The sequence below is a fragment of the Antennarius striatus genome, chromosome 5 (genome assembly GCF_040054535.1).
Source record: "Antennarius striatus isolate MH-2024 chromosome 5, ASM4005453v1, whole genome shotgun sequence".
In the NCBI taxonomy this organism is placed as follows: domain Eukaryota; kingdom Metazoa; phylum Chordata; class Actinopteri; order Lophiiformes; family Antennariidae; genus Antennarius; species Antennarius striatus.
Genome location: NC_090780.1, coordinates 21,587,609 through 21,597,880, shown reverse-complemented (window position 1 = coordinate 21,597,880; position 10,272 = coordinate 21,587,609). Strand labels below are relative to the sequence as shown.

Below are 10,272 nucleotides of genomic sequence, written 5' to 3'. Positions count from 1 at the left end.
GATCACACATTAGGCCCCGTTTGAGCCACATCCTGTGGAATATTTTCCCTCCACACCTCATATGTGGGTGGCAGATGATGGCTCACTGCGTGTCACAATGATCGAAGGGACTGTTCCAAACACCTCTTTTGTGAGAGACACTTTTGCACATTCGATTTATGTCTCCCATCCCTTCCACAGCTGCTATAATACGGCAGACGGGTTGATTTTTTTTTTTCCTCTTTGTCCTATCAGTTTACTTTAAATGAGAAGTTGTTTAAATCCTGCTACATAGAATGCATTAACAGCAACAACACAGTGTGACTCCTTGACCGTGAAATCCCACCCCCGGTATTTGAAATCACGCTGGTATTAGTTTGACAGTCCTTTTAAGAAAAGCTCTACGTACATCTGAAGACATGTCAAATTTGGCACTCGTCTGAGACAAGTCTGAACCATTATTCATCATCTCAAATATTACATAATCCAGTTTACCTTTTTACCTGCTGAATGTTCCAAACAAATGTTTTTTCTCTTACAATTTTTTATTGCCGTTCGATTCGAGAAAAACTGTTGGAATATCAAAAACAAGGCAGTCAGAGCCTGCAATATCCTGTGACACCCCTCAATTCAAAATTTCACCCTGATCTACTTCCATAGAACAGAGTCATTTACTAAAAGACCTATGATCCAACGTGTAACTGGTGCATTACATTTGTCATGAGGTTTCAGAGATGTGTTCACCTTTTATACCTAAAAAGGTAAAAAAAAAAAAAAAAAAGTGAAAATGTGAGCTTGACGTAGTTTTTCAAAGTGAAGGTTGTGATCCAATTTTCCTGAGATATGTGCAAAAATATGTCACGATACAGCACTAGCTTTGATCTACGGTCTTACTCTCACTGGTCTTCTCCCTCGTCTTTCTATCTTATCCGGTTGCTGAGTGTACAAAAGCTGAAATTTGACCTTGACCTATTTTTCTCAATCAAGGTCATCTCATTTTTATCTCCTTTGCTGCCCGAGTAGAGTGCTTTTTTTTTATCTATCTTTTTATCCATCTCTTTTTTTATCTATCTATCTATTTTGGTGGAGATAGATCATCTTGTACACCAATACTAATTTAGAAATAAAAGTGTTTTGTTTAATTTGGATGAGTCGCGTCCCATCTTGCTCCTCTGTCTGGTGTAATGCGGTGGTGAAACCACCACCCCACCCCCCCACCCCCGGTTGGCTGATGGGCGGCCCGGCTCGGCGCCGCCCGCCCTGTGGGTGTGTTTTCTGGGGGCCTCTGCATCCACCTGCCAGCGCGCTGCCTCCCCAGTCAGGAGCGCACAAGTTTTCCTGAGGAGCACACGCAACGCGCCCGGACCTCTCTACACGGGGACTTTGTTTTGAACTGCTTTTTTTTTTTTTTTTGCCTCCCCCCCCACCTCGAGATGTTGATTGTGGTCGCTCGTCGACTGTATCCCCTCACGTCGCGCTCATGCAGGAGACTGAACTAGAGAAATTCATTTAACTGTCATTTTCTTACTGTACACTGACAACTCCGGGGCCAGAGGTGTACTGCAACCCCCCCGCCCCCCCCAACCCCTGAACAAGGACCGCCTAGAAGCTGCACCGGGATTTTCCAATTATTATAATCATTCTAATTATTTTTATTATTAATTACAACTTGGAGTCGGAAGTGGCCGATCTGTTGGAATTTCAATGACTTGCACGATTGGATCTGAAGTTATTGTCGGGAAGCTGTAACAATAAGGTGAGCGTTATTGTTTTGCTTTTATTTGACTGTTATTCACCTGCTTTAATATTAATGCCTTAAACATTTTCAACCCCTCATTATTTATTTCGGGTCTGATTTAAGACGCTCCTCAATGATTAGAAATATATGAATAAAAGTCTTATCAGATCATATTTTAACTTTCCGATAGACCCGTCTGTCACAATCGAATTTCTTCCACGAGTCAGTATTGCATTTTTATTAATAATAGTCTACTTATATAATTACTATTCCGTTTACCGTGCGCTCTAATACCACACCAGACTGTTTACAATTCTGTCGTCCATGTGCGGCCAAAGCTCCCAGTCTGTTGGACTCAGATTCCAGTCGACGTCTACCATGTTTCAGTGGAAATTACAGAATTCTTTGCCTTGGAATACAGTGTTGAATATCTGTGATTTTATAAATCACACACACACACACACACACACACCAATTTTTTATTTTTTATTTTTTTTTGTGGATCTGCCAAAATGATCCAGTCTCAGTAATAATTTTGATGCTCCTTCATTGTGTGCTGTTCACACCAGCAGGATTCACCAGGAGGCAAACACACCCAGCCTGTGCTTTTGTCTTAGACTCTAAGTTTCAATGGTTGTGTTTCATTTTTCCAATATGTGAAAGTTAATAACTTGCAGATGCGACATAATCTAGAAGCTGAACGCTACAGTGAATGTGTGTGCTTTTTATTCAACTCTGTGGACTAATGTGATGGATTTAAAACCTTGTATTTAAACCCCAAAGAAACCTGAATAGTTTTCATTGTACAACACAAAATTAATCAGAGCAGTGACGTGAATGGACTCTGTGTCTCTCAGCCTCTCTGGTGTCATTTGTGAGCGGCGTCTTGTTTAATTTCATTTGCTTGTGTGAAGCGCTTGGCCTCAGTCTCAGAATAAACAGCTGGATGCTTAACAAATTGTCAGTAAATAACAGAGGTTTAAACAGCTGCTAATGCTCATAAAACCTCTTCAGCTAACCGGTCTGAGGACTCACTGTAATGATGTCTTCAAAGTTGTGTATAAGATGCGACCTGGACTAAACATACAGTGTTTGTGGTGATTAATGGGGGGAGGGGGGTGAGGAGATGAGCTGACCCCTGGACTCCACTGAGGGAGTGATGCTGCTGTGGGAGAAGATTGGGGTGAAAAAAAGTTTCATTTGACCTCACGTGAGTGGATTTGATGGAGAATCCTTGAGGGCAGGCGTTGAGACGAGTTGTGGTGTGTGTGTGTGTGTGTGTGTGTGTGTGTGTATATCATTGTGGTCGCTCACTGGTGTCTATCATTCATTAACTTTACACTTCATTGATGACCGACGCTGCATTGTTCGGAAGACGCGTCAAAGTGTTATAGTTAGCGTTCGAGCCTGTCATCATTTGTAATCCTTCTCGCCAGCCTTTCATCGAGTGGTTAATGTTTTATTGCAGGTTGCAGCCACTTTTATTTTGTCTCTGTCTTTCTTGAGCGTGAGGACGTGGTAAAACCCAGCATTAGGTGAGCCTGTAATTACAGAACACTACCTACATACAGTGTCATGAGGCAGGAATGTGTTTTGTGGTGCGTGGAGAAGAGCGTTCGGCGTTGCTTCTCCATCAGTTTGTCACACAAACACACACACAGAGTGAAAAACATACATACTTTTTTACCAAATAGAGCTTCGCACATGTCTCTGAAAGCCTGGCTCTTTCCCATCGACTCATCAGACGAGCGATCGTCCCAGAGATCTGGGTGTCAACTCCACACCTCGATGTTGGGTTGCCAAGACTTGCAGCGATGGGTCCCGTGGGAGACAGTGATGTGACATAAATGAAACCGCTTGTAGAGGTTTCTTTGTACTGTGGAATCAGGAAAGCGGCTTCTCTTCTCATGCCTTTTTATTTATTTATTGTCCCTGCAGAGATTTTGGTTTCTTTTCTGTGCTACCGGAGGTCGGTCAACCATGCAGCTGGATGGTCTGTGGACGGTCCACGCCCTCCTGGCACTGTCCACTTTTGTTTTCGGGAACCCGGTGATCAATGAGCCGCTGGCCGCTCCCCGCGTCTTCATCTCCTTCAAAGGTAGGAACCTGAACTTTTTCTTTAAGATTCCGTAAACAAACACTTTAACTTTTTAAACCTGCCGGTTGACTTCATCGTTTGCTTGGAGGCTGTGGTGCTGCTGAACTTTCCTCTCTCCCTCCAAATTAAAGGCGTTTTCAGTTAGCCACCAACTTCTATTAGCTACCTCTTGCATCACACACATTTCAAAATGTCACACCCTCTTCCTGTCCTACTGCCCCACTGGCTCGAGCCATTTATCGGCGACAATACAGTTTTGGCTCAGAGGCGGGACAAAAAGCTGCCCCCCATTCTGATCTTTGTGAATTTTATCCAGAACACAAACAAAAGCAGAACAATTCTGGACCCAGCTTTGTAAAAGGGTCTTTCCTTCCTCTTTCACAACCGTAGTCCTCGTGTTCCTGACTCTTCTACTATTCTTATGTTGCGTTCGCTCATTGTGTGACTGATGACGTGACGGTTGTGCAACAGGAGCTGTTGTAGCTTTGGTGAAGGTTTTCCAGAGGACGAATGTGACCATCAACGTTACGCCACAGAGCAGGCCGCAAACAAACCGTACAATTTTCATTTGCCGCCCCCTCCCGCTCCCCCTGCAAAACCCTAAGCATTGTAATACTCACCAGATACTTCCACTGGCTTATTATGCAGAAAAAATTAAAAATGCAAACCATGACTGAGCAGATGCACGCACTGAAGATATTTTTGTGCGTTTGATGTCGGTGCTCGTTCTGAAACAATATACGTGATTATTGTTTTAGTTAATGAAAAGCAGTGTTTTTATCCTCATTCATCTTTATTACGGAATCCCTAAATTGGAGGCACAAAGAGAGATGGGATAATAAGGAGCATGTAATAACGCGAGGGCCATTATGTGATTATTCCCCAGTGAGGCAGACATGTACTTTAGGGGGCTCTGTTTGTGCATTGCGGCTGTATAGATTAGGTGAGATGGGTTGCTGGGTTTGAGGGGTGCTGTGAGAGAGAGAAGGAGGTGGGGGGTATTATCAAGAGCAAATTGCCAGGATCAGCCAAGCAAAGCGACGTCCCAGAGGCCTGTCCTGCTCGCAGATCAAGCCTTTGATTAGCATCCACTGAAAAGCCAAGGGAGCGAGCAGCAGCGCCCCTGTTTGCTTTCCTTTCCATTTCCCAGCGTTCCCTAGTACAAGTTGACTTAATTAAGTGAAGCAGCAGTGTTCATTGTTGAAGGCGTTTTCCTATTTTAATCAAGGAGGATTAAAGAAACATCAATGGACTCACAGCTAGAGCTCAGCAATTTTTATTCTCCTTTTACAAATAGTGTTCTTTTTTTTTTCTCCCTACACAAACTTTGTGTCGCTTTTAAAGAACTCTTCCGATCGATTTTATTTTTGCTCAATAATCCTTTCTGCGAGCGAACTCATTGGATGCTCTTGCATGGGCGCATCTTGGTATGAGCTCGCCCTGAAACGTGTTTGAAAGCAGTGGACTGCAGGCGGACAAGCAAGAGTGGAAAAAGGTCAGCACTCCTGCTTACCTGTGTGTGTTTGCCTCTCCAGTCAATATGAATTTCACAGTCTGCTGCCGCTGCCTCTCTCAGAGGAATGCACCCCTCTCTCCATTCAATATATGATTTTCTCTCTCCCTTTAATTGCTTTTTGAGAGGCCCGTGTAGTCCTTACCTTGGCAAGCTGGCTGTACTTCCCCCGGTGCATCATGATGGTGTTACGATTTTTTTTGCTTGAGCTGTTTGAGAAGGCGGTCTGCCTCTGAGCAGCAACTTTAAAGGAACACAGCATGAAGACAAGTGCGAACAATACGCAGGTTTTAAAGTGAGACAGATGGAAAGAATGCGTCAATTATCCCATGCTTATAATTATTGATCATTATGGCAGCGCGGCTATAAAGCTGAGGGTTTCTCTCTCAGCGTGTTCCAAACTGATTAACTCAGTAGCTGAGGAGCGAGGTTCACAACCACGTCCTCCGTCTGGGAGGCCCACACTTCCCTTAAACAGGTAGAGTAAATCATGGGACTTAATTGCTTTGGCTCCCAGCAGCGTGTAGAGCTTTTATTATGTGGTTTTGGAAATGGTCTCAAAATAATCTGGGCATAGAAGGTGAAAAATAAAGATATTTCAGTAACAAGTTACTTTGCAAAGGAGGGATAAACCTTGGAAGCAGACTTTGCGCTTTGTTATCATGCGGTAGTAAGCTGAGGAGAAAGGGCAGAGTTGGCAAGAGCAAAAGAAGTTTAGACAGCGAATGGGTATAATTAATGTCAGACGAGTAAACAGTGTTTCATAGACTGAGAGAGGGAGGACAGCGAATGCACCGTAGATAATCAGTTGACATTTTAAGGTTAGTCCAGACAAGACTGCTGTCGCCAGCAACCCCCAAGAGAGGAATCATGTGAAGGAGTCAACCTGGCACTCCTGAGAATCTGATAGTTTGAGTTAACACACACCCAAAGCAACTCCCACCACCGGAAAGAAAGAATGAAATGTAGACATGTAAGGAACATAAAACACAAATTTCTTGTATTTTTTGGGAGTAAGGCTGCAGATAATATTCATTTCCATTTTTGATTAATATGGTTTTTTGTTCCTGAAATATAATGTTATCACCTTGACGTCAAATGTGTATCATAGTTGCAGATTACTTTTCTAATGATTGATTAATTGTCACAACTTTAACGGTAAGTCTTATTTCCATCCTGGCAACATTATGTAATGATACCCTTTAATATGAAAATCCAGCATCTAACATCTGGTGGGTGTCACAGTTAGTGATTTTGTGATTTTATCCATAATAGAGAAGAGTTGGTGTTTTATTCTGGTTAAATTTAGTGCCATTGAATCGGCTGTTTTTTTCAGGCTTTCTGTCACTGAAGTGAAATGAACTGATGGTACGACAGCATCGCCTCTCTGCAAAGTCATGCAAGTGCTTTCGTATCATAAATCCATTGAGAGATCATTTGATGTAGAAAGACTTCTCTGCTGTTGTGTCACGCTGTGAGGTGCAGGAAACACTTTATGAATGGCAAAACTCCCTCCTGCAAATGTGTCTTTCCATTCTGACTTAAATCAACAGACAGCAGGTAAACATGAGCAGATGCTTGACGATCTCCCTCATGGTGAATTTTCACTTTTAGGATGAAGCCATGTGAAAATTAACAGTCACATGGTATTAATGAATTCTGAAACAGCTGATCTGACAACTATAGTGATGAAATTGTGCTCCGTCAGCACAGAAGAGAGGTCCATAGCAGCACATGGGATTATCTCAAACCCCATCCTTCAACTCGATGCATACAGAGTTAAATCCACGGAGATGACACCAGAATGTGGGTCACATTTGCTGCACAAGACCTCACCACTACCGGGGCAGGTGTGTGTGAAAGGAAGCAGCTTAGACTCATCATTTATTCTTGTGTGTGGCTGTGTTAATTTGTGTGGCTTTAAGGTGGCACAGGAGGTGACAAACTCCACATTGGGGGTTAAATGCCAGACATTCTGGTAGGGGTCAACCCTTGTTATGCATTTAACTGGGTTTTAATTCCTAGGAATAACAACAGATCAGGATTAAATATGAGCTAAAAGCGCTTTAGGGGTGTATCCGTTGTTGCTTTGATAAGTCAGCAGCTTTTTATCAGTTCGTCTGTGGGCTTGCCCCTTTGCTGCTAGCCTAACACTTATAGTAGTCAATGTTTAAACAGTTATTGCTGTTGTCCATGCAGTGTATTACAGTGGTCACTTTCTTCTCTGTGCTCCGACACACATCAGCGGTCAGAATTCTTACATTCTCATCACCGTTGAGCTGATCAGTTGTTCCATAATGCATTTTTAAGGCCCGAGATGAGTGTTTACTTATGTGATTGTTTGAACAGTTGCTTTCTTTGGCTGCAGGTTTATGCAACTTCATTATAAATGCCCCAGGTTTTTTTCTTGTTACTTTTTAATAAACCTTGGCATTTTGTTTCCATTTTGAAGGATACCTCAGAACAAACTGTCACACCTCAGTCCTGTAACTGTAATTTTGCACTTTTACCAAACCACATGAAGAGGCCACAAAACCGCTGTCCTAGTAGTCTGGCACTGCTGCTGCAGTTTGGCTGTGATCTCTAATTACTGTTTGTGAGGGCATATCCCATAGCAGCAAAGTCATGACTGACAAAGCATTGACAACCACCATTACTTTGGCCACGTCCCAGACCTCAGCCTCTCTCTCTGCTCTGCCTAAGCTAGGTTATATTTAGTGTAAAACTCTTCTCCCTCAGCAGGCACACAGCGGTCATTTGTAGCACCGTGGTTAACCATTGAACACAGTCGGCGGGGCGGTGACAGTGGTTTGAGTGCAAATGCAGCTCGGACCCGCACAACTTGAACACCGCTGTGACTCGACTGTTCTATATTGTTTGGCGATGAAGCCTTCCCTAAAACATTTGAAAGTGAATGGAGTGGCTGAATGTTGAAGGAAAAAGAGCCTTTGGTGTGAGGTCTAGTCTGAGCCCAGTGTTACAGCAAAACTCCTTTGTTCCTCAGATGCTCCTTTCATGAAATGTAAATGTAGAAAATAGTTCATCCACTCTAAATTTTATTAAGTTAATGAGGAATTTGTGACACATTTAGAGCCATTTGTCAAAATTCTTGCTTAACTCACACTTGCTTTATATTGGACTTACCAAAAAAGCAATGTTTTCCCCCCTAAAAATCAATGCCAGAGTTTAGCGTGGCCCAACGTGAAACGCATTTATCTCAGACAAAAGTGAATTTAGTGATTCAGTCAGACGTAACCGTTCAAATGTGTGCATGTCAGAGTCTGAGGTTGACAGGTGAGGAATTAGGCATCGATTTGCTGCCTGCCTCGGGACCCGTTACCTAAACTACCCCCTCCTATTAGGTGTATGACTGATGGGACTGTGTTTGCACTTATTTTCAGACCATTTGGCATGTTGTCATTGGATTGTGATGATGAAGATGGCCATGAAGCTGAGGGAAACAAAGCAAAACACAACACTGCATCTGTGGGATTTGATTCCAACTAAAGCACAAGGAATTGATGCTGATACATACTCAGATTTGCCTGTTAATGCAGAGATTAATCAACGTAAAAGCATGGGGACTTTGCATTTCATCTAGAAATAAATGTAATTTAATGTAGCACAAAATTAATTTCAATAAAGCGTAGCAATTATCCCAAACTATGAAATCAATAAGCCATTTGTATTGGTGTTATAAAATGCAGTATTACTCTTTTTGTCACTCCTGTCTTTAACAAGTGTATGTGTGAGACAGACACGTGATATTCCTCAAAAAAAAGGAGCATGTTAGCGCCTTTCAACACTGTGACCCTGAATCCAGCACCAATCTCATATCCGTCTCTGATGATGCCAGTTTCCCTCTGCAAATAAAAATGCGGTCAGTGTCATCCTATAGCTGTATCAGCCAACCATTAACGCTGCCTCCCACCTAGCACCGATTCTGCAGCTCCTGGAATATTGTTTTATTCTCTCCTTCTGGTTGTTAATCACACACCAGCCTTTCTTTATGATGGCCAGTGAATAGAACCATTGTGTTTCAGTCCTACAAAATGTATCCACTTGCCACCTTGCCGTCCTCGTTTCTCATGCCATATGGTTGCAAGTTTGCAAAGTGTATCGCAGGAAGCTTGGGTGGTCCTAATGTTCGATAAAAGAGGAAACAGTCTCAGAGCTTGTGTCTGGTTTCTCTAACATCTGGCCAATGGTTGCTGGAGACGTTGTGTGTGTGCAGGTGGAGAAGTGTTTGTAGGTGACAAGGTTCCTACACATCACCAGGGAATTATTGAGGGCGTTGGAAACTGAAGGTGACTGAGTACCGTCTAAATATAGTCAGTCATATTTTCGATGTTGGTTTGCTGCAGCAGTTCTGTCCGTCGTTCCTTTCCTGTTAATTTTTCTTCCCCGGCATGGGATGGGCCCTAAATGTACAGGAATCTGGCCAGTTTGGATTGCTGGCATGGGGTGCTCCCCTCTAACATCTGCATGGGGAGGTCTGTGTTGTGTTGTTCCCTCTTTGGAAAGGGTTTCACCTGTGTAACAGATCCCTGTGTCAGATTACAGGCTCCGTCAATGCCTCGCCTTCAAATTCAACATTGTCTCTTGGAAGGTCTGAGAACCCAGTGTTGTCTGTCCGTGTTGTCTTTCTTAGGCGTGTTGTTGCATCTGTTAACCCCCCCCCCCCTTACCCTTGAAACCCACCCTGCCATTCTGGAAAATACCAACTAAATTGTCCAGATACTGTGAATCACTTTCTTCCGACTGGTGCAGCATCATTTCCCATGTGTTTTTATTTATGGAAAAACAATTTATTTTTATTTTTTCCAGCTTTAAATGAAAAGACCAAAGCTATGGAATTAAAGCATCCCTCACAAGCAGAGCAAAGCTGATGCAATTAGGTTTATTAGGTCCGAACACAGTAACGGGCAAACATGACGGAGATGT

General features: G+C 43.0%; 1 protein-coding gene across 3 annotated transcripts in view; it reads left to right on the top strand.

The window, feature by feature from the left end:
* Window positions 1–1,582: 1,582 nt before the first annotated feature.
* sema3fb (sema domain, immunoglobulin domain (Ig), short basic domain, secreted, (semaphorin) 3Fb) overlaps window positions 1,583–10,272 on the top strand; it is a 52,689-nt gene continuing 43,999 nt past the window's right edge. For all 3 annotated transcript variants that reach the window (XM_068315322.1, XM_068315319.1, XM_068315320.1), the window contains exons 1-2: window positions 1,583–1,735; window positions 3,656–3,815. In XM_068315322.1, coding sequence (XP_068171423.1) covers window positions 3,698–3,815 — 118 coding nt within the window. In that variant the 5' untranslated portion in view covers window positions 1,583–1,735; window positions 3,656–3,697. The remainder of the gene's footprint in view (window positions 1,736–3,655; window positions 3,816–10,272) is intronic.